This window comes from Salvelinus namaycush, chromosome 7, assembly GCF_016432855.1.
Source record: "Salvelinus namaycush isolate Seneca chromosome 7, SaNama_1.0, whole genome shotgun sequence".
Taxonomy (NCBI): domain Eukaryota; kingdom Metazoa; phylum Chordata; class Actinopteri; order Salmoniformes; family Salmonidae; genus Salvelinus; species Salvelinus namaycush.
Window position 1 is genome coordinate 22,138,669 of NC_052313.1, and position 25,196 is coordinate 22,163,864.

General features: G+C 44.7%; 1 protein-coding gene across 1 annotated transcript in view; it reads right to left on the reverse strand.

Moving 5' to 3' along the window:
- The window catches only part of gpr158a (G protein-coupled receptor 158a), a 108,594-nt gene that overhangs the window by 59,076 nt on the left and 24,322 nt on the right, over positions 1-25,196 (reverse strand). Inside the window, exon 3 of the mRNA XM_038997243.1 lies at positions 24,529-24,634. Within this exon, the coding sequence (XP_038853171.1) occupies positions 24,529-24,634 (106 nt within the window). The remainder of the gene's footprint in view (positions 1-24,528; positions 24,635-25,196) is intronic.

A 25,196-nucleotide genomic window follows, 5' to 3' on the forward strand; every position in this document is an offset into this window, starting at 1 on the left:
TACGAAAATAATATACGGTGCAATCGCTAAATAAATTAAATAAATAAGTATAAAAAATGCCTATCCAGATTTTTTAGGCCTATCCAAAATATATATATTTGCCTACGCCCCTGCTTCAGTGACATTTAACTTGCCATGAAAATCCATGGAAAACTCCATCCAGCAGATCTTGTTTACAATCGGATGCAAATATACTGTTGGGGAAGAGGGCTCCTGTAACGTTCGTCTATTTCTTCCTCCTCCTCGGATGAGGAGAGGCGAGAAGGATCGGACCGCTTCATGGCACTTGGCTCAATGCTCAATCTAGCCCTGCCAGTGCGGGGAGGTGGAATAACCCGCACCGGGCTATGCACACCTACAGGAGACACCGTGCGCTCTACCATAACACGGTGTCTGCCCGTACTCTCGCTCTCCACGGTAAGATCGGGAAGTTGGCGCAGGTCTCCTACCTGACTTCACCACACTACCCTTTAGCCCCCCCCCCCAAGACATTTTTGGGCTTGACTAACAGGCTTCCTACCGCGTCGTCGTGCTGCCTCCATTCGCCGGTATCCCTCCTCACACTGCGCCAGAGAATCCCAGGCGGGCTCCGGCTTTCTCCCTGGGTCGATCGCCCACCTGTCGATCTCCTCCCACGTAGTGTAGTCCAGATTTTGCTCCTGTTTCCGTGCTGCCTCCTCATACCGCCGCCTTTCGGCTTTAGCTGCCTCCAGCTCTTCACGAGGGCGGCGATATTCTCCAGGTTGTGCCCATGGACCTTTACCGTCCAGTATTTCCTCCCATGTCCAGAAATCCTGCAATCGCTGCTGCTGCTTTTTCCCACGCCGCTTGGTCCTTGGTTGGTGGGTGATTCTGTAACGTTCGTCTATTTCTTCCTCCTCCTCGGATGAGGAGAGGCGAGAAGGATCGGACCAAAATGCAGCGTAGGTGGAATACATGATGAAATTTATTTAAACAAGACGACGAACACAAAGAACACTTGAATAACTACAAAACAATAAACGATGTGAACAAACCTGAACTAGAGAACATAACGCACTAACAGGAACGAACACATACACGAACGAAAACGAAACAGTCCCGTGTGGTGCGACATACACAGACACAGGAACAATCACCCACCAACAAACAGTGAGAACAGCCTACCTTAATATGGTTCTCAATCAGAGGAAACGTAAAACACCTGCCCCTGATTGAGAACCATATCAGGCAAATACAATTAACCCAACATAGAAACACATAACATAGAATGCCCACCCAGCTAACGTCCTGACCACTTAAACACATACTAAACAAAGGAAATAAGGTCAAGAACGTGACAGCTCCACCCCTCTTCCTCAGAGTGTGCCAGAGAATCCTATAACTGCCTCAGGCTGAAATGACATGAAATACTTTTTTGAAAATGAATGATGCTGCTGAGGTTTTTCATTGATACAGCATATTTCAAATTCCATAGAATAGGATAGTGTAGCACAGTTCCTCCTGAATCTTTGCCATCTCTTTTAGTATTAGTCCTCTGAATTCCCCACTCAGCAGGCATCTTCTCAGACCTTCAGTAAGGTCAACTGGGACCACCATGCTTCCAAACCTTATGAATCATTAAGAATGTGTGTTGGCCTGCTGAACTTTGCTCACCCTGCTTCACAAAGCGGCCAGCAGTGAACAACTCCAGGACAACACGCTACTATAGCGTCATGCAGCTCTCTCTCTCTCTGTTGCCTTTAGAACAGAGAACATATTTTATTTTCTGTGAGCTATGGGAGGACTGGCGACCCTTTTTCTGGAGTATCGCAGGCAGGTCAGATTTTGTTTGTGTCATGTTCAGTGGCGTGTATTCATGAAGGCCAACGGAAGCCATCCCCCCCATTTTTTAGCTCTTTTGTCTCTCTGTGTTCCATAATTTTCCTTCAATTGGCAAGAGGCTGAATGTATCTCACAGGAGAAAGCATCCGAACGAGCGAAACAGCGCCCCTCTGTCTCTCTACGTGTAGACCATCTATCTGATGCTGTCTGGTCCAAACAAGTATGACATTGTTGCCGTCCATATCATTGAAGGCATGAGAAGCCAGCGAGCACATGGCCTCCCTTGACAAGAAAAATATACAAAATTTGCCAATCAGCATTGAGCTAAACTGAGCGAGCTCAACTATGAATGGTCCTGGCGAAAGAAAATAAAAGTGTCAAAGGAAGCCTGCTTGGATTTGGCGTCTCTCCTATCAAGATGCTTTGAGAGCATACATCATTAACAGAAACAACTTGAATTGTTGCATCTCGTTGTGTTGTTGTCCTCCAGTGGCTATCTAGCTAGTTAAAATTGGCCCCTAAATTAGCCATGGATGGAGAGACGGATTTGGACGGTTTAACTTAATTCTCTGTACTGGCCAATGATTATAACGGTGGTTCTGATCCAACCATGAATTCAAATATTGTTGTGCCCCTAACCTGAGAGGATGGAAGTTCAATATGTACAGTACCTAGATGTAGAAGGCTAATGGTAACTAGCTTCACGTTGCCCGTGAATGGAAGTTAGGCTGGTGAGCAAATATTTTAGCCAGGTAGCCTAGGACAACAAAAAATAAAAGCATGTACTGTATGACAGAGTGACAAACCATTTTGTCAACATGAAAGAGAGGAGGACGGCATTGGCATTTCTCTACAAGTAGAGTGAGTCAACACGTTTTTCTACTTGCACGAACACATACACACGCGCGCAAACAGAAATCAGAATCATGGATAGCCACATCATATTCAGCTTATGTTGATTGGACTAAAATGTTTGTGGTATCTTTTAGTTGTCACTGCATTAGACTAAGCAGAGGTGATTTGATGATGATGAAATGTTGAAGTTGAAATGGTGCTGGAATAGTGGAGGCAGCTCCTGTTTTCTTTGCGACTTGCGGTAACTCTCTGTGGTTTTAAATAAATAGTTGTTTAGTGGACCGAAAATGTTGAAAACATTAACTTGTTGACCATGCTGTAGGTCATGTAACCGTCTGTTACATGCAATATGCTTCCTGGACTTCACCGGACAGAAGTTGCTATCCGGTTTTGTGATGGAACAAAGTTGTGGTAAAATGTATTCTGACGCTGTCTTCTTATTGTAATGGCCTTTAGGCATATATAAATCACAGTCGCAAGGCATATGAATTAACAGCAAATAATGCAATAATCCCAACACACTTTTTTTGGGGGGGGGGGGGGGGCTTGGCTTCCCCAACGATTTTACCCATGCACTGCTGCTGGGTCATGTTTGGGTTTCGACCTGAGAGCACAGGTAGGTGAGATTCTTCCTGAAATCACTGAAATGGATCAATTAGCTCAGTTGATGAAGTGAAATGTTTTGTTGCAGATATTTTCCTACCAATTGAGGCTATACCTTTGTGCAGCTTGGTTTGAAATGCAAGTCATTCCCAATTCTCCATCTGACAGAACAAACCGCTGTTGAAATCTGCTCTGTGTGTGGGGAAGGAAGGTGGGGCGCAGTGGACCTGTCTGCCACTTTCAACACAGTCCCTTTGCATTAGCTTGGGAAATGAGAAGTGTGTATGTGTTTGTTTGTGTGTGTTTGTGTGTGTGTGTTTGTGTGCATGTGTGTGTGTGTGTGTGTGTGTGTGTGTGTGTGTGTGTGTGTGTGTGTGTGTGTAAAAGTGTGAGGGGCCGGGAATAGTCACAGCACTCCCCCACCACTCTGACTAGGTGATTGATGCGGGCTGGGCCCGGAGTGTGTTGAGCGGCGAAGGAGGCCAGACGGAGCAGCCTGCTTCCCAGCTACCTGCCATCCGTCACATGTGATCTCAGCAACATCGGCCCATCGGCCAAGCCAGGAGTGGGATTACCTCCAATGGGCCGTAAAATGGTCCGTTTGGACAAGATACATAAACCTTTCCACACAGGGATAAGGAGCTTTAGAAGCACAAGTGACAGAGAGTTGGATGCTAGGTATTATATGGCACGGTATACGGATGTAAACTGATATGTATTCTGTCATACATTCTGTCATACATTCTGTCATACAGTATCATTATAATGATATCCGTTTCTGACCATCTGTTTCCACCTTGCACTTGTGGATGTACAGAGACTCCTACAGTATGCAATGTATTTCTACTATTAATCATAAAAGAAAAGGTATGATGCAGTGGTTGCCGTAGGTCTCCCTACGAGCACAACTGCTCTTTGTTTACAACACAGCTGTGGCAGCTGTCAATCACCCACTCTCTGGCACGCTAATTGCCATGGCGACATGTGTGTGACCGGGAGCGAGAGCCTTTTTATTGGAGAGCGTCATGCTGTCACGCCAGAGGGGGGCCGTCGGTACCGAGAGCCTATGACAGGGTAGCTATAGGAGTCAGAAATGAACGGTGGACACACTGGCTCCAGTACAAACACATTATACAATAAGTATTGCCTGCAGGAAAACGTACACATGTGGTTCAGGGTATACGGCTCCACAAATATACTGTAGAGCTGGGACGATAAACAGAACATTTTTGACACCAGCCACTTATCGAGGGCATTTTACTAATATAGATAATCACAGTAAATAGCTTATACTAGAGAAAAGTTTGAAATTAAATAAGTCTGCTAATATGGGCACAAACACACACATTTTCGCGTTAATATATAAGAGGGTCTCCTCATTCACCTCTCTCTGACATGGAATGGGGGGGGGGAAACATATTGCAATTGGGCTAGTTGATACAGAAGCCTTCCCATTTCCACCTGCTCAGTAGGTACACTGCTCGATCATTAGACCTTTACCCATAAACCCCTTCTCTTTGAATTAAACCCTCACTCCTCCGGTCCAACACAGCGCCTCATCAACTCTCTAATAGGTCTCTGGATGTGGACTGAGTGATCCCTCCAAGTCTTAATGCAAAGCACAGAGGAACGAAAGCTCATCATACAGTGGTTACTGCTGAGGAATGTATATGGTATGTATAGCATGGTATTTTGGGAGGAGTTCAAGGGAAATTTCTAAAATGTTCAACATCATATTCATCATCTCCAGCACCACCCCAACATGTGGAAATGGTGCGTTTCAATGTTTTGTCATAAAAAAGGTAGAGGAAGATGAGTGTTTCCAATGACATCATCAACCAATTAGTAGACAATTAGTAGGCAATGCTTACTCATAATTGGTTAAAATCACACCGATGATGTCATTGGAAACACCTATTTTACTCTATATCTTCTACTACAAAACCTAGACACGCGAAATGTTCACGTGTTGATGTTGGGGTGGTGCTGGAGTTGATGAATATGAGGTTTCAATATTTTGAATGTTTTCTTTAAGGTAAAGAGGGGCTGTGGGAGTTATCATGGCGAAGGAGAGTGGTTATGGACCTCCATATAGTAGACATGCAAAGTAACACTGGTAGTTACATGATAATGATCTTCATAGTGATAACCGCTATGTCCTGTCATAAACCATTCGGCTCGCTATGGCTACACCAATGACAAGGTGACATTTCAAGATTTGACTTATCCCATAGTTTTCATGAGATACTGAAATAAGATCCAGCATGCTTTAACCTTCATACATGTAGCATTTTCAGGAGGTGCATGGATTTCTATGACATTTAAAAACGCAACATTTGCAGGCATGATGTCGAAGTGTGTGTGTGTATGTGTGTGTGTGTGTGTGTGTGTGTGTGTGTGTGTGTGTGTGTGTGTGTGTGTGTGTGTGTGTGTGTGTGTGTGTGTGTGTGTGTGTGTGTGTGTGTGTGTGTGTGTGAGAGTCTGTGTGTGTGTGTGAGTCTGTGTGTGTGTGTGTGTGCTTCAGCTAAGATGCCAGCTCAGACTACAGTACGTGTGAAGGCTCAGGGGAAATAAGAGGATATTAAGCCAGTGCATGTTTTGTTTGACAGAAGAGAAAAACAACAGGAGTTTTGTGAGAATTGCTAAACATAGCACCATCTTGACACCACACGTATTCTCATTAGACACATTCAGATAGACACAAACACACACAATCACACACACACACACACACACACACACACACACACACACACACACACACACACACACACACACACACACACACACACACACACACACACACACACACACACACACACACACACACACACACCTTTGAGCAGTCTGGTCCGCAAAAGGCAATGCCCTGGGTGATGTCCAATGGCCAGCCTCTAAACGGTACTGAGATAAACACTGAGACCAAACACTGAGCTAAACAGCCTACCAGGCAGGGACTGTGGCGACTAGCACAAGACAGCTTGTGACATATTGCTCTGATCATACACACATATCAACACACACGCGCGCACACACACACTCCTAAAACGTACAGTTGGCGTACACACTCTGATAAGCAAAGGGGCAAGGAGAGCAGAGATGAGGAGAGCATAGGCAGAGGATGGACACCCACTCTCAGCCTTTTGACAGGCCCATAACAACCCCAGGGGGGAGAAGGCCTAAATAGCTTCATGGCTGATATAATAAAGCTCAGGCCCATCATAATTATGCCGTGTGGTGAGATACTGATCTGTCCTCCACTGATCTGACCCATTACCTCTTATTATAGTTATTGCTTTCCTTTTCTATGTGCTGTATTGCGATGACTTTTTGCTGAAGCCAACAATGTATAGTTTCTTGTTCAGGTACACCAACAACTTGCATTTAATTACCAGCCAAGGTTTGAGATCAATTCCCATTCGTATTTAAACTCAAGAGCTCTGGATTTACAGTATCTGACAACCCTTCTGTCATCCCATACTTCCCTGACTGAATCTGTTTCCTTGCTGCTTTTGCTTTCTGCCTCATACAGACATGGGAAACTAAAATGTGAAAGAATGCCTTGGGGCATGTGTATTAAAGTCTTCAAAGCATTTTCATGTAAATTCAGAGTTCCAACATTATCCACATGGCCAATTAACGGGACAGTGCTTAAGGAAAGCCCGTACAGACAACGCCGGAGGCTACTGTTAAATCCACACGTGTTCTGTGATCTCTCCACGAACAGTATCATGGACAACAGCCCAAACTTTGCATTTGATGTTCTTAACTGGCTGGCCCTGTGGAGTTATGGCCATGGGAAATTAGATTTCTCAGCAGTGTCCACTTTGGACTTTGAGCTCTTCGAAAACCATTGGGGTGCCATTACATTGCCTGGCTAATTCACATAATAAGGTCTGATACAAAAGTCTGGTTGCGCTAAAATGTTCCGAATTATTTTCTATCCCTTCCAACCCAAATCTCTCACACATGATACACCCCAGTGTGGCATAACAGGCAGAGCAAATAATCAGTGTTGTTTGCTTAATCCCAATCCCTTTGCTCAGTGTCACTGTCTGGCCCCTAATCAGTTGTACTGTAGAATGGGGGTGGGGGTGGGCGGAGGAGGAGAAGGAGCAGGGGCCCTCATTCGTTGACATAGGGCCCTACTTGGGATGACACAATGTTTATAACGCCGGGGAAATCCCTCAAGAGAACAGGGGAATTCGCTATTTTTATCGAGCAATCTGGAACTATGGCTGGAGATGAAAGAGTAAGCACCTTTTTTTCATCCTGTAGAAGGAGAACCAAGCGGAGAAGCTGTCACTGTTAATAACAGATAAATATGTTACTCACTGACGTTCTGCTAAAATATCACCTACTTTCCCAGGGCTGCATGGGGGGAGTATATACCTTCCACATCAAAAAAAGACAAAGTAACATCTTTGAGAAAGCATAGTTAGACTCGCAAAACAGACTGATTTTCTTTATCTCAGTTGATCATTGATGACTGTGATTAGCATTTTCCTTTAAATTCCTTGTGCGTGTGTTAAATGTTGATGCTTTGTTATTTATTTAGTATTTACAGTAAGTGTTCATACATTGTCATTCAATTTTATCCTATTTAGTGCTATATCCAACACATTCTATGTACATTATCTGGTGCAAAATGGCTAGCTTCCAGCACCCAAATCACAAGTTTGGCATCATGTAGGCCTATTTGTGTCACAGGAACCCATGGGATCTCAACATAATATTCCACTTCATATTCAGAGAGCGCCAGCCTATCTCAAAGTGTCTTTGGCTGGCTTTTGTGGGAGCTGTCAGTGTAATTGCTAGATAATTGTGGAGAAAAGCTGTTTTCTCCTGCTCTTCGAAAGGTAATTTGTGGGTCTTGCCTGAAGACAAAGTCAACAAAAGCTTGATTAAATTGTTGATGTATTCAATAGTTTTTGCCATTGTCTGTGTTTGATGCTCATTTTCGGGAGGGCGCGGGTCCCATCACTCACTTATACTGCTATTTCAGCACAATCGATTTTGCCTCAACTAAAGTGAAGTCCTTACCATACCCTTGTAGACCTTTAATTGGTTATCTCATTAAAAACACACTCAATTAGAGAGACAATGAATCCGATGTCCAATGATGCTACTCAACTAATGCTAATGCTAACACTGCAAAACCCAACCCTTCGAGCATTCTCAGTGTGTTTCAGAGCTCCCCTTTGGGTGGTCACCCAGACGAGATCCAAACAGCATTAGCCATGTTATTTTGACACCCATTTTGGCTGGGTCTGGTTGCTACACGTTGCTGGTGAGCACACCAGATGAATTGTCCTGCGTTGACATGAAGATGGATCACTTCTTTTCACAGCTATCAGTGTAAGGCAGGCCTCCGTCTCATGCTATTACACTGAGGCCATGAGGATGCATACAGCATCTCTCTATGTGAACTTGTGAAACAGTGAGGCCAATAAGACATCATCAATGGTTACCACCACTAAACATTATAAATTATCAGGTACCTTGAATTTATAAGTGATTCTTCCCATAAATCCATTATAGCCTAACTAAACATTCAATGGATAGATATCGCTAAAAGCCTGTGTATCCGTATCTATCCATATCCTTTTGTCATCTGTAGCCTGCCTACGAATCTAAACAGCTTTTCAACATTGGAACTGCGGTGCCATCATACGTTTTCCCAAATGTATCACTGAGAAAGATTAATGGAGCAGACTGAGGCATGTTGGTTTCTCATTCCTCTTCATGGAGTTTGTGTTAGCTCAGGGCAGCAGGTCGCTGGAACACAGATTGCCTTATTAATTCAGAAGCATTAGGGGGACAGGGAACACCACAGCATGATAGAGATGACAGTGTGAGGCAATGATAACCTTGTGAACCAAGGTGAGAATTAACCAAAAAACACATTGAAAGAAATGACCTGAAATGTCAGAAGCGGCTTACCCACTCAGGAACGATAAAGTTGGTCGTGGCACACTGGAAAAACTAAGCGTGTCTCCCAATATGTTTACTACCATGCTGTACACTGTCATACTCTAAGCTCGGTCTCTGATGACGTTCTCTTGCGCATGTTCTTGTTAAGATGAGAGTGTGGAGAAAGCAACACATTTTACACTTGAGAAGCATTCGCAGATTTAACAAGATAGCTACATAAAGCAAACACAAATGTTTAACTTCAGAATTATCAGCTAGCTATATGTGAATCATTTTAATCTAGCTAGCTAGCTAGTTTTACATGTCAAAAAAACAACCTAAAACGAATCCAACTGGGCAAAACCTGGTTGAATCAACGTTGTTTCCACGACATTTAAACAACAAATATTCAATGTGATAACATAGACAGGTTGGTTGTTTAGCAACAAAAACGAGTGGTGCGCAACTATGAGGCAAAACAGACGGGTTGGCTTAGATTGTTGACAACATGTAAGATATATTTTGTCTCTAATGTTTATTGAAAACATAAATACATTTGCACAATGAGCACTTGTTGTCTCTAAAATACATTGTTACAGTTGTTGGTTAGTTAGCTACCACATTTTCTTGCGATATTAGCATTGAGCTGAAATCAGTCAAAACAAGACATGGTATCAATAACAAGATGAAACGAGCTGAAATGAGCCTCTTATGATTCCCTTCATGGCAGTTTCTTGTAATTTTGCTAACAATCTGGCCATCCAGAACCACAACAACACGTTGACTTCTGCCCCATGGAAGCACGCATATCGTTTTCATGACATTGTCTATTGAATCAACGTCGAAAACGGATTGGATTTGCAAAAAGTCATCACCGTAAGGAAATTTCCTATTTTTTTTCATACAACTTTCAACCTATATTCAATGAAATTATTACATTTTTTGTTGATTTCACATTGAATTCACTTTAATTGACAACTCAACCAAATGTAAATCAAAACCAGATGTTAAATTGACGTATGTGACCAGTGGGATGTTTGTATACAGTATGCATGGTAGATTTTCAACGTTAGCTACACATTTTTCATGGGTAGCTAGCTAGCTACCAATTCTTCGTCAGTTAGCCTACGATCTACGCAGACTACTGTGGATATTTTAGGCAGTTAAACATGTCAAAATGAACACAACATGTATTCATTAACAAATCAAGATAAAAATAAGATGTGAGTGGGCAACTTTTCATTCCGAAGTTGGAGTTAATTTTCTCTCGCTTCATCTAAAAAAAACACCCGCCATAATTTTCAATAAATTTTGCATAATATTTTACGTGGTTGCATCATATTACATTAACAATCCTGGGAATATTTCAGTTGAAGCTTGCTTCGATGCTTGCTTCTTAATGTGTACAAATGGAGTTCACATCTGAGAACTGTCCTCCGTGCTCTGTTTGGACTCCCTGCTCCATTCCCTGCTCCAATTAGCGTGAAGCACGGAAGTATGCATACTGAGAAACACTTCAAGTCTCTGTTACAATATCCACACTAGCATACGACCTGAATGAGACAATGTGTTCGACATTCAATGTGATATCCTAGTATGGACATGAGGATGTAGCCTGAGACTTTATGTTACAAGAACAGCACATATCAGAACTCAAGTTCCATGAAATACTAGGTTAACTCACTGCCAGGTTTGAGGTCAATTCCATTTAAATTCCAGTCAATTCATAAAGTACACAACTCCAATTCCAAAGTTTCCTCATTGAAAAGCATTGAAAATTGTTTGATTTTGAATTTCAGTGTACTTTCTGAATTGACTGGAATTTAAATGGATTTGACCCCAACCCTGCTCACTGTTGCCTGTTGATTTGAGGCCAGCCAGTGCAGCCAAACACTAGGTACGACCATTTCTCCACAGTCAGTCTCTGTGACTGAAAGCCTTGTGAAGCCTGCAGTCACTGTTATTCTGCTGGGTCAATCATTCAAGCTATGTGTCACCACATCCACTGGGCTCCAGCAGCCAGTCCCTGTGGGCTTCACCACTTGTTCTGTGCAATAAGCTAAGTGATTGAGACATTCATCATCATCTTTATGTACTTGCATGAAAGGTGCCCCCGGGGCAAAGTTCAAGACTTTTGAAGAACACTGAAGCACAAGAATGAAAGTGCCATTAGTGGGAGATGAGGAAAAAGGGAAAAAGGAAAATGTCAAGTATGACAGGTTTGACTCCTATTTGCTTCCCGATTGAAGGCCCATCTTGTTTGTAAATGTTTCTGCAGCGATAGCAAGTACATTATGGCTTACTAGTATGGCTGCAAACATTGTGTATCCATTAGAATATATATATATATATATATATATATATATATATGCTGTATTTAATACATTTCATATGCATTGAGTCTTTACAACATTACTGATACAGTTATATAGAGATCCAATCGGTCCAAGCAGCCTGGCTGTTAAGCTAATGGATGGTTGGTTCACAGCCTAGAATCCATGACCAAATTGATTGTCATATATTGTCCTTGACAGGCCAAGTAGCATTGGCATTGGCCTAAGCAGATTGATGCTTCCACCCCGTAGGCATTGGCCTTCTTGTATTCAACGGTGAGATACATTTATTTACAAATGTTAACTGAATATAGCTTGGTCACCCCTTTTCCTAGCCTGATGTACCAGCCGGTGATAGCTAGCTACAGATAAAGTTTGAGCAAGTTTGATAAAGGGCAAAAGAATCCTCCAGCAACAGGAAATTTGAATTATTATGTGGATTATAATTAATGGACATTTCTGAATGGATTGATACATCTTTCATAAGGGAAAATCAAGTCTGAAATTCCAAAGTGGAATCTACAAACTTCAGAAGCCTTTTTTAACCTCAAAGAAACTACAAGTTTTGCATTTCCTGCATTACAGGAGAGTTCTCCTGCTACAGGGTGATCAAATTAAGATCCTACATCTCTAATGCACCCTCTGGTAGAATGGAATGTAATTATTTGGAAAGGGTCCTCCTAAGGACCGCTGCGAGTTGGAATGTTGAATAAAATTACATTTGAACTTACTTACATTTGAACTTACTTACTGGTTGTCTGGGTGTTGGTCCTTATGCTGCTTGAAATGTGAGACAATATATGCACAGGAAAGTATTATTAAAGCAACTTTTAAAACCGCTGGTAGTGCGGTCAGATTTCTATCACCTGAAGTATGAGTAAAACGAGCTAGCTATCACTGGCTGGTCCACCAGACTACCCTTCTCCCAATATTACTTCCTCATGCCTTGCTGTAATTTTCATTGCAAAGGAAAAGGTGCAAGACTCGCTCACCTTCATCAGAGTTCTGTCATTTTCATAATCAGACCATATGCAGAAATGTAAGCCGGAAGAGGTAAAGAAAAATCTAACATCTGACATTAACTCGGGTGGATCTCAGAATTCAGAATGTGCAGGATGATTGTACAAGGACACTTGGTGGATGCAAACAATTCCATACAGATTTATGCATGTTGATGTTGGAAGGAGAAGACAGTGTACTTTAACTGATCATCGTGGTTGTTTTCTGATTCTAAGAGGCCTCAGAGAAACTGTTCCTGAGCCACCATGCAGCGAAGCCCCTTTCATTACCACCACATCTCTTTGAAGACATGTATCTCCTTCATGACACATCTAAAAGACAGGCAAGGAGAAAAGGCTCACTAAATATGTACTTTTAGCAAACTTCACGATAGAGAACAAAACTGTGCATGCACGCACACACACAGACACACATACACAACCACTGATTATTTCAGATATTACAAAGGTAAAACATATTACGGCTTATGCAATCCACTGTATTTGTTTGGCAGTCAGTTATGTTACAAAACAGCTCCTTCAAATGCTCATATTTTCCCAGTCTACTTTACGTAAAGGTTGGCAAAAAATTGAAGACAGTGAAAATGATCAATAAGGACAAAAGCTGGATGAGTCAGTGGGAATAGATCGATTCAAACGGATATGGGGGTTGGATCTTAAAATAGCGATGTCTGGCAGAAAATAAACATTGGTTGTTGTTGTCGGGTTGTTTCTGTTTCTTTGGGTCTTCTTTTTCAGACAAAGAGACAGACTGGGCCTCATTTTGTTTTTTCTCTCTGTGATGAATCAGACATCCGTCTGCCTCCATCTCAGTTTGGGCTAGTTGCATGGTTGGCTGGCCAAACAGCAGCTTGAACAGTGGGGTAAGATATGGGTGGGGTACTGTATTAACCCCTTACATTGTCAAACATTCAATGAAGGGAAACAATCAATTACATTGGCACTATTGTAGTAGGAAAGGAGGAAAATAGCTAACAGAGAAATACCATTATTTGGATAGAGGGGGATACATTGATGATAATTGGGAAATAAGACACTTCAGTCGAAAAACTACCCTTTGTCAAACAATCAATCAATAGCAAATATAGCTGCAAGCAGCAATGAATGGGGTTCACAGGATGACGGAAAGGACAGAATAGGAATTATTTGACAAAGCAAGCACTCTATAATGTAGGGACTATCTTCCTTTATGTGCAATCATCTCTCAATACCATTTTGAAAAACAAATACCTTATTTACATAAGTATTCAGACCTTTTGCTATGAGATTCAAAATTGAGCTCAGTTGCATCCTGTTTCCATTGATCATCCTTGAGATATTTCTACAACTTGATTGAAGTCCACCTGTGGTAAATTCAATTGATTGGACATGATTTGGAAAGGCACACACCTGTCTATATAAGGTCCCACAGTTGACAGTGCATGTCAGAGCAAAAACCAAACCATAGGGTAGAAGGAATTGTCCGTAGAGCTCCGAGGCAAGATTGTGTCGAGGCACAGATCAAGGGAAAGGGTACCAAAACATTTCTGCAGCACTGAAGGTCCTCAGAACACAGTGGCCTTACATGCTTCTGGAAGAAGTTTGGAATCACCAAGACCCTTCCTAGAGCTGGCCGCCCAGCCAAACTGAGCAATTGGGGGAAGGGGTCTTGGTCAGGGAGGTGACCAAGAACCCGATGGTCACTCTGACAGAGCTCCAGAGTTCCCATGTGGAGATGGGAGAACCTTCCAGAAGGACAACCATCTCTGCAGCACTCCACCAATCAGGCCTTTATGGTAGTGTGGCCAGACGGAAGCCACTCCTCAGTAAAAGGCACACGAAGGCCCGCTTGGAGTTTGTTAAAAGGCACCTAAAGACTCTCAGACCATGAGAAACAAGATTCTCTGGTCTGATGAAACCAAGATTGAACTCTTTGGCCTGAATGCCAAGCATCATCCTGGAGGAAACCTGGCACCATAACTACGGTGAAGCATGGTGGTGGCAGCATCATGCTGTGGGGATGTTTTTCAGTGGCATGGACTGGGAGGATCAAGGGAAAGAAGAACAGAGCAAAGTAAAGAGAGATCCTTGATGAAAACCTGCTCCAGAGCGCTCAGGACTTCAGACTGCGGTGAAGGTTCACCTTCCAACAGGACAATGACCCTAAGCACACAGCCAAGACAATGCAGGAGTGGCTATGGGACAAGTCTCTGAATGTCCTTGAGTGTCCCAACCAGAACCAGGACTTGAACCCAATCGAACTTCTCTGGAGAGACCTGAAAATAGCTGTGCAGCGACGCTCCCCATTTAACTTGACAGAGCTTGAGAGGATCTGCAGAGAAGAATGGTAGAAACACCCCAAATACAGGTGTGCCAAGCTTGTAGCATCATACCCAAGAAGACTCGAGACTGTAATCGCTGCCAAACGTGCTTCAACAAAGTACTGAGTAAAGGGTCTGCATACCTATGTAAATGTGATATACACTGCTCAAAAAAATAAAGGGAACACTTAAACAACACAATGTAACTCCAAGTCAATCACACGTCTGTGAAATCAAACTGTCCACTTAGGAAGCAACACTGATTGACAATAAATTGCACATGCTGTTGTGCAAATGGAATAGACAAAAGGTGGAAATTATAGGCAATTAGCAAGACACCCCCAATAAAGGAGTGATTCTGCAGGTGGTGACCACAGACCACTTCTCAGTTCCTATGCTTCCTGGCTGATGTTTTGGTTACTTTTGAATGCTGGCGGTGCTCTCACTCTAGTGGTAGCATGAGACGGAGTCTACAACCCACACAAGTGGCTCAGGTAGTGCAGCTCATCCAGGATGGCACATCAATGCGAGCTGTGGCAAGAAGGTTTGCTGTGTCTGTCAGCGTAGTGTCCAGAGCATGGAGGCGCTACCAGGAGACAGGCCAGTACATCAGGAGACGTGGAGGAGGCCGTTGGAGGGCAACAACCCAGCAGCAGGACCGCTACCTCCGCCTTTGTGCAAGGAGTAGCACTGCCAGAGCCCTGCAAAATGACCTCCAGCAGGCCACCTTTGTGCACATTTGTGGCCTGCTGGAGGTCATTTTGCAGGGCTCTGGCAGTGCTACTCCTTGCACAAAGGCGGAGGTAGCGGTCCCGCTGCTGGGTTGTTGCCCTCCTACGGCCTCCTCCACGTCTCCTGATGTACTGGCCTGTCTCCTGGTAGCGCCTCCATGCTCTGGACACTACGCTGACAGACACAGCAAACCTTCTTGCCACAGCTCGCATTGATGTGCCATCCTGGATGAGCTGCACTACCTGAGCCACTTGTGTGGGTTGTAGACTCCGTCTCATGCTACCACTAGAGTGAGAGCACCGCCAGCGTTCAAAAGTGACCAAAACATCAGCCAGGAAGCATAGGAACTGAGAAGTGGTCTGTGGTCACCACCTGCAGAATCACTCCTTTATTGAGGGTGTCTTGCTAATTGCCTATAATTTCCACCTTTTGTCTATTCCATTTGCACAACAGCATGTGCAATTTATTGTCAATCAGTGTTGCTTCCTAAGTGGACAGTTTGATTTCACAGAAGTGTGATTGACTTGGAGTTACATTGTGTTGTTTAAGTGTTCCCTTTATTTTTTTGAGCAGTGTATTTCAGTTTTTTATTTGTAAAAAATCTGCAAAAATTTATAAAAATCAGTTTTTTTGTCATTATGGGGTATTGTGTGTAGATTGATGAGGGAAAAAATGATTTAATTAATTTTAGAAGATGGCTGTAACGTAACAAAATGTGGAAAAGTCAAGTGGCCTGAATACTTTCCAAATGCACTGTATACATAATGTTAATATACCAAATTTCATGGCCCCATGTCCATCTATTCAGCCCTTATAGTCCTGTATGGTGCCATCTAGTAGGGTAGCGTGGCCGACTTTGAATGCAGCAACTAATCATTCTCAAATTCATTAGATGCTAGCGTTAATGCAATAACTGGAAGTCTATGGGTACCCATAGAATTCCAGGCATTGTGCTAATGCTAGTTAGCATCGGCTCTCAAAATTACAGTACCTCGAACTTCCTTCATACTGGACACAGAGACATAAATCACGAAGTATCCCTTTTAACATGTCTCATTGAGTCCCATTGAGACCAATGTCTCTTTTTCGAAGGAGCCCTGCATTACAAGAGCACCAAGCAATTACACAAGTTAGACACAAATACTTCAATTAAGACTGTGTGTCACGACTTCTGCCGAAGTCGTTGCCTCTCCTTGTTCGGGCGGTGTTCGGCGGTCGACGTCACCGGTCTTCTAGCCATCATCGATCCATTTTTCATTTTCCATTGGTTTTGTCTTGTCTTCCCACACACCTGTTTTCAATCCCATCCATTACCCATTGTGTATTTAACCCTCTGTTTCCCCTCATGTCTTTGTCAGAGATTGTTCTTTGTCAAGTGTTGTGTTTATGTGTATAGGTGTGCGACGGGTCATCGTACCCATATTTGTTTTATGTTTTCCTATGAGTGTTATGGAGCAGATTACTGGGACTATAATTAAAAAACTCCATTCTACACTCTATTTGACTCTCCTGCGCCTGACTTCCCTGCCACTTATACACGCAACTGTGACAGAATCTCTGACCAAAATATATGAAGTCAGCAGGAGAGGACACGACGCCCATGGAGGTGGAAAAGCGCGTTATGGAACAAGCGAAGGAGATTGACTGTTTGAGCGCCGTCATGGATCGCATTGTCCAGAATATGGATCGCTGGGAGAGACAGGGAGTTTCTCCAGCGCCTCCACTGCCACAACTGGGATTTACCTTTAACGCGTTTTCCCCACCTGAACCTAACAAAATCCGTTTACCCCTACCCACGGGTTACAACGGAGATACTGCCGGCTGCCAGGGTTTCCTCCTTAAACTGAACTTATATCTGGCCACGGTCTCCCCAGTACCATCCGACCGGGAGAAGAGTTCCGCCCTCGTCTCATGCCTCACCGGGAAAGCTCGGGAGTGGGCCAGCGCTGTGTGTAGAGAGGAGAATGCGGCGTTGGACCATTTTGAGGAGTTCACCCTTTATTTCAGGAGAGTATTCGACCATCCTCCCGAAGGGAAAACGGCGGGTGAGCTCCTCTATCATCTGAGGCAGGAGACGAGGAGTGCCCAGGAGTTTGCTTTGGAGTTTAGGACCTTGGCTGCCGGCGCTGGATGGAGCGACAGGGCCCTGATCGACCATTACCGTTGTAGCCTACGCGAGGACGTCCGTCGGGAGCTGGCCTGTAGAGACACCACCCTCAACTTCGACCAGCTGGTGGACATGTCCATCAGGCTGGACAACATGCTGGCTACTCGTGGACGTCTAGATCGGGGTCTGGTTGTTCCATCCTCCCGCACCCTCTCTCCCGAACCAATGGAATTGGGAGGGACGGTGCGCCGGGAGACCGGAGGGGGTTCCCGCTCGAGCACCATCTATGGTCGCAGAGATCACACTGCTGGTCGGTGCCGGGTTGGTTCCTCTGGGAATAGAGAAGGCAGGCAGGGCACTCTGGCATCACCCCAGGTGAGTAGGCACCATTCTCATCCAGAGCCCTCTGTTGCACTTATGTTTGTCTCTGTCACTTTTCCGGATTTTTCCCTGCATTCCCAGTATAAGGCGCTAGTAGATTCAGGCGCGGCTGGAAATTTCATTAATAAAAATTTAGCTCATAGTTTAGGGATCCCTATTGTGTCTGTGGATATGCCTTTCCCTATTCATGCCTTAGATAGTCGACCATTAGGGTCAGGTTTTATCAGGGAGGTCACCGCACCGTTGTATATGATAACGCAGGAGGGTCACAAGGAGAAGATTAGTCTTTTTCTTATTGATTCCCCTGCGTATTCTGTGGTGCTAGGTCTACCCTGGTTAGCGTGTCATAACCCCACTGTTTCTTGGCCACAGAGGGCTCTCACGGGGTGGTCGCGAGAGTGCTCAGGTAGGTGTTTAGGGGTTTCCGTTGGTGCTACTACGGTGGAAAGTCCAGACCAGGTCTCCACCGTGCACATTCCTCCAGAATATGCCGATTTGGCTCTCGCCTTCTGTAAAAAGAAGGCGACTCAATTACCACCCCATCGACAGGGGGATTGTGCGATAGATCTCCTGGTAGACGCTGCATATCCCAGGAGTCACGTGTATCCCCTGTCGCAAGCGGAGACGGTGGCTATGGATACATATATCTCTGAATCCCTGCGTCAGGGGTTCATTCAGCCATCCATTTCACCCGCCTCTTCGAGTTTCTTTTTTGTGAAGAAGAAGGATGGCGGTTTACGCCCGTGCATTGATTATCGAGGTCTCAATAAAATCACGGTGAAATATAGTTACCCGCTACCTCTGATAAATACAGTTATGGAGTCATTGCGCGGGGCACGCTTCTTCACAAAATTGGATCTCAGGAGTGCGTATAATCTGGTGCGTATTCGGAAGGGTGATGAGTGGAAGACGGCATTTAGCACCACCTCAGGTCATTATGAGTACCTGGTCATGCCATATGGGTTGATGAATGCTCCATCAGTCTTCCAATCATTTGTAGATGAGATCTTCAGGGACCTGCACGGGCAGGGTGTAGTGGTGTATATAGATGATATTCTGATATACTCCGCTACACGCGCCGAGCATGTGTCCCTGGTGCGCAGGGTGCTTGGTCGCCTGTTGGAGCATGATCTATATGTCAAGGCTGAGAAATGCTTGTTCTTCCAACAATCCATCTCCTTCCTAGGGCATCGGATTTCCACTTCAGGAGTGGAAATGGAGAGCGACCGCATTACAGCCGTGTGTAATTGGCCGACTCCAACCACGGTAAAGGAGGTGCAGCGCTTTTTGGGGTTTGCCAATTACTACCGGAGATTTATCCGGGGTTTTGGTCAGGTTGCGGCTCCCATTACCTCACTGCTAAAGGGGGGCCCGGTGCGCTTGCAGTGGTCGGCTGAGGCGAACAGGGCTTTTGGACACCTGAAGACTCTGTTTACCTCGGCGCCTGTGTTGGCTCATCCGGATCCCTCTTTGCCATTCATGGTAGAGGTGGACGCATCCGAAGCTGGGATAGGAGCAGTGCTCTCTCAGCGTTCGGGTGTGCCACTGAAGCTTCGCCCCTGTGCTTTCTTTTCGAAGAAGCTCAGCCCGGCGGAGCGAAACTATGATGTGGGGGACCGAGAGCTGTTAGCTGTCGTAGAAACCTTGAAGGTGTGGAGGCACTGGCTTGAGGGGGCTAAACACCCTTTTCTCATCTGGACTGACCACCGCAATCTGGAGTACATCCGGCAGGCGAAGAGAATGAATCCTCGCCAGGCAAGGTGGGCCATGTTTTTCACTCGTTTTGTGTTTACTCTTACTTACAGACCAGGCTCCCAGAACGTCAAGGCAGACGCATTGTCTCGGCTGTATGACACAGAGGAGCGGTCCATGGATCCCACTCCCATACTCCCAGCTTCGTGTTTGGTGGCGCCAGTAGTGTGGGAGCTGGACGCGGACATTGAGCGGGCGTCACGTGCAGAGCCCTCTCCTCCTGAGTGTCCAGCTGGTCGTCTGTACGTTCCGTCTGCTGTCCGCGACCGATTGATCTATTGGGCTCACACGTCACCCTCCTCTGGTCATCCTGGGATAGGTCGGACGATGCGCTGTCTTGATGGGAGGTACTGGTGGCCCACTTTAGCTAAGGACGTGAGGATTTATGTTTCCTCCTGCTCGGTGTGCGCCCAGTGCAAGGCTCCTAGACACCTGCCTAGAGGTAAGCTTCAACCTTTACCTGTTCCTCAACGGCCGTGGTCGCACCTGTCGGTGGATTTTTTGACTGATCTTCCACCTTCACAGGGTTACACCACGATCTTGGTCGTTGTGGATCGGTTTTCGAAGTCCTGTCGTCTCCTCCCTTTGCCCGGTCTCCCTACGGCCTTACAAACTGCAGAGGCCCTGTTTACACACGTTTTCCGGCACTATGGGGTGCCTGAGGATATAGTGTCTGATCGGGGTCCCCAGTTCACATCAAGGGTCTGGAAGGCGTTCATGGAACGTCTGGGGATCTCGGTTAGTCTTACCTCAGGTTTTCACCCCGAGAGTAATGGGCAGGTGGAGAGAGTTAACCAGGATGTGGGCAGGTTTCTGCGGTCCTATTGCCAGGACCGGCCGGGGGAGTGGGCGAAGTTCGTGCCCTGGGCAGAGATGGCCCAGAACTCGCTACGTCACTCCTCCACTAACCTTACTCCTTTTCAATGTGTATTAGGGTATCAGCCGGTTCTGGCTCCTTGGCATCAGAGTCAGACCGAGGCTCCTGCGGTGGACAATTGGTTTCGGCACGCTGAGGAAACCTGGGAGGCAGCCCACGTCCACCTTCAGCGTGCCATAAGGCGCCAGAAAATTGGCGCAGACCGTCGCCGCAGTGAGGCCCCGGTGTTCGCACCAGGGGACAGGGTCTGGCTCTCGACCCGAAACCTGCCCCTCCGCCTGCTCTGCCGGAAGCTGGGTCCGCGGTTTGTGGGGCCGTTTAAAGTCCTGAGGAGAGTGAACGAGGTTTGTTATAGGTTACAACTGCCCACTAATTACCGTATTAACCCCTCGTTCCATGTGTCTCTCCTCAGGCCGGTGGTGGCTGGCCCGCTCCAGGAGGCTGAAGTGCGTGAAGTTCCTCCACCTCCTCTAGACATCGAGGGGGTCCCGGCGTATTCTGTTCGATCCATTTTGGATTCGAGACGTCGGGCGAGGGGCCTTCAGTACCTCGTGGACTGGGAGGGGTACGGGCCGGAGGAGAGATGCTGGGTTCCGGTGGAGGACGTTTTAGATCCTTCCATGTTAAAAGAATTCCACCGCCTCCATCCGGATCGCCCTGCACCTCGCCCTCCGGGTCGTCCCCGAGGTCGGTGTCGACGCGCTGCTGGAGCCGCGCGTCAGGGGGGGGGGTAATGTCACGACTTCTGCCGAAGTCGTTGCCTCTCCTTGTTCGGGCGGTGTTCGGCGGTCGACGTCACCGGTCTTCTAGCCATCATCGATCCATTTTTCATTTTCCATTGGTTTTGTCTTGTCTTCCCACACACCTGTTTTCAATCCCATCCATTACCCATTGTGTATTTAACCCTCTGTTTCCCCTCATGTCTTTGTCAGAGATTGTTCTTTGTCAAGTGTTGTGTTTATGTGTATAGGTGTGCGACGGGTCATCGTACCCATATTTGTTTTATGTTTTCCTATGAGTGTTATGGAGCAGATTACTGGGACTATAATTAAAAAACTCCATTCTACACTCTATTTGACTCTCCTGCGCCTGACTTCCCTGCCACTTATACACGCAACTGTGACACTGTGTTTTAAAAGACAATTTATCAGTGATCCAAATGCCCAGGTATCTATAAGAAAGGACATGCTCCTAGTTATCCAGCAGGTATAATTAAAATATAATTACAATTAAAATGCTGTATGTTGAGGGGTATTTTCCCCAATATCATTTGTTGAATGTTTGTGATATTATGTCCGGATATGTTGAAATGCATATGAAATGTGTATGTATTAGCCATTGATATTGAAACTGGTGAAAAGGACTGATTGTTCATTTGTATTAATTGTTAATAGATGAAATACCTATTTAGGTGCTTTTTGGATTACCACAGTGTTTAGGGTTGGGCTTTTAACCTGTTCATGTGAAAATGTGTTTTTGGAACACTTCATATGTGATCACGTTTTCACATGTATAGTCTCATATTATCACGTTTCTTTACATGTTGTCACATGTTATCACATTAACTTCATATGTACGATCACATAACAAAAATGTTTTTTGGAACACTTCACATGTGAAATTCGTGTTTTTTCTGTAAGGGTAAGGCTGAAGTGTAAACTCAGCTGTGTGAGGAACTTATAGGAACTTATATGCACAATACCTAGTTTGAAGGTACTCTGCTTATTACGTTTATCTGCTTGTAATCTTGAAAGTCTATACAGTATGTCAGTGTTGTCAATGTCTTGTAAATACTAATGGATCCAGCTCACCATCTATAAATAAATACTACCATTTGCACCTGAATCCTACCTGACTCCTGATTCTTCACACCCCCCTGACAAGACCTACACACCTCAAAACCCTTTTTATTTAGGGTAACAGTGGGATAGTTTCCGTGGAGGATTGTACAGTTTCTGTGTGAAACAGAAGCACGGTAATACAACAAAATGTGTACTTGTTTTTTATCACATTACAGCACTGTTGAGTACGTCTTGATTGCATTGCAGTCCAATGTGCTATTTATAGAGGTAGTCTCCATCACTAGAGAAGCCCCACTCTCCCCTCACCTCTACTTTACCTCATACTGTAGCAGGATCCTATAGAAAAAGCAAGCTGTTAACTGTAACAGATACATTGCTGACATCGACTCATTGATGGCACTACAGTACGTTCAGATGAGTACAGCAGCTGCAGGCAGCAACACAAGGTCTGAGGATAGAGGTGAGTGTCTGTTCTGGAGAAAAATACTGTACCGTCAAGGGTTTCTTTCATACGGATTACTATCACATTCACAAAGCTGTCATATAGTTGTCAAGCTCCTATTACATACAGTATGCAAGGCCAGATATATTTCAGGGCCAAGGCCAGATATATTACAGGGCCAAGGCCAGATATATTACAGGGCCAAGGCCAGGTATATTACAGGGCCAAGGCCAGATATATTACAGGGCCAAGGCCAGATATATTACAGGGCCAAGGCCAGATATATTTCAGGGCCAAGGCCAGATATATTACAGGGCCAAGGCCAGATATATTACAGGGCCAAGACCAGATATATTTCAGGGCCAAGGCCAGATATATTACAGGGCCAAGGCCAGATATAGTACAGGGTCAAGGCCAGGTATATTACAGGGCCAAGGCCAGATATAGTACAGGGTCAAGGCCAGATAAATTACATGACCAAGGCCAGATATATTACAGGGCCAAGGCCAGATATAGTACAGGGTCAAGGCCAGATAAATTACATGGACAAGGCCAGACTGAACTGGGTTACTGTATCAACAAGCACAAAAAAATGACCGCATACAAACACAGAGAGAGAAACCAGTTGCACTAACACACATAGACCTATTATTGTGCGCACACACACACACACACACACACACACACACACACACACACACACACACACACACACACACACACACACACACACACACACACACACACACACACTCTGCCAGTCTCCTACTCCAGCCAACTGTCCATGGAGAGATGGAAGTGCTCAGACAAAGAGACAAATTAATTATTCAAGGAGCTCCCTGCAATCCATTACATCACATGTATTATGAAGGAGTCTGATCTACAGTGCCTCTTAAAAATCTATCATTCCCAATGATGATCCTAAAACAGCAGGTTAAAGCATTATGACCATCGACAAAGACTAGCTGATAGCTACAAAAACCTATTAAGTACAGTAGGTGCAAAAATATAACAGTAAAGGCAGTAGGTGTAACGTATTGTTGTAGTGTAAAATGAGAAATGTGTTTATATGTTTCTGTACATGATCCAACTCTGGGATTATTGAATTTACTTAATAAAAATGTATGGGTGAAATGAGTAATCCTCTATTAAAAAAATAGGACAAAATATAGCCAATCCAACAATACAATGACAGGCAACATAATGTGACTATCAAGTGCTGTGATCCATGTACAACATCAATAAAATACAAGAAGTATACTATCTGCCATTGATCAAGTGGTGCAATGATTCAGCATTTACCCATTCATGGCATTCAAGACATTGTAATGTGACTTGCCATCGGCCAGTGTACAGGTTTATGGAAGGCATGAATCATAAAACACATACACGCACACACACACACATATAGACATAAACACACATACGCACATATACACACGCACACACACACACACACACACACACACACACACACACACACACACACACACACACACACACACACACACACACACACACACACACGAACACATCAACACACCCACACGCATACACGCACACACACGCAAATCAATCAGTCATTCATGCATCCATTAGACATAGCTACCTCCATAGTAGTCAGGTTGCATCGATGGGTCCCAGCAAACCAGCCATCCGCAGAGCACTGGTCGATGTCAACATCCTGCAGATTGACATCCACTCGAACCACACCCCTAAAAACAGAGGAAGAAACAATGATGTACTACCAAAGCCAGTTACAGACTATCTATCTGTTATACAGTATATCTGACGGTACTTGTAAATATACAGTACTAGTCAGAAGTTTGGACACACCTACTCATTCAAGGGTTTTTCTTTATTTTCACTATTTTCACTAATATGGAATCATGTAATAACCAAAAAAGTGTTAAACAAATCAAAATATATTTAGTAGCCACCCTTTGCCTTATTGACAGCTTTGCACACTCTTGGCATTCTCTCAACCAGATTCACCTGGAATGCTTTTCCAACAGTCTTGAAGGAGTTCCCACATATATGCTGAGCACTTGTTGGCTGCTTTTCCTACACTCTGCGGTCAAACTCATCCCTAACCATCTCAATTGGGTTAGGTCGGGTGATTGTGGAGGCCATGTCATCTGATGCAGCACTCCATCACTCTCCTTGGTCAAATAGCCCTTACACAGCCTGGAGGTGTGTTTTGGGTCATTGTCCTTTTGAAAAACAAATGATAGTCCCACCAAGCGCAAACCAGATGGGATGGCGTATCGCTGCAAA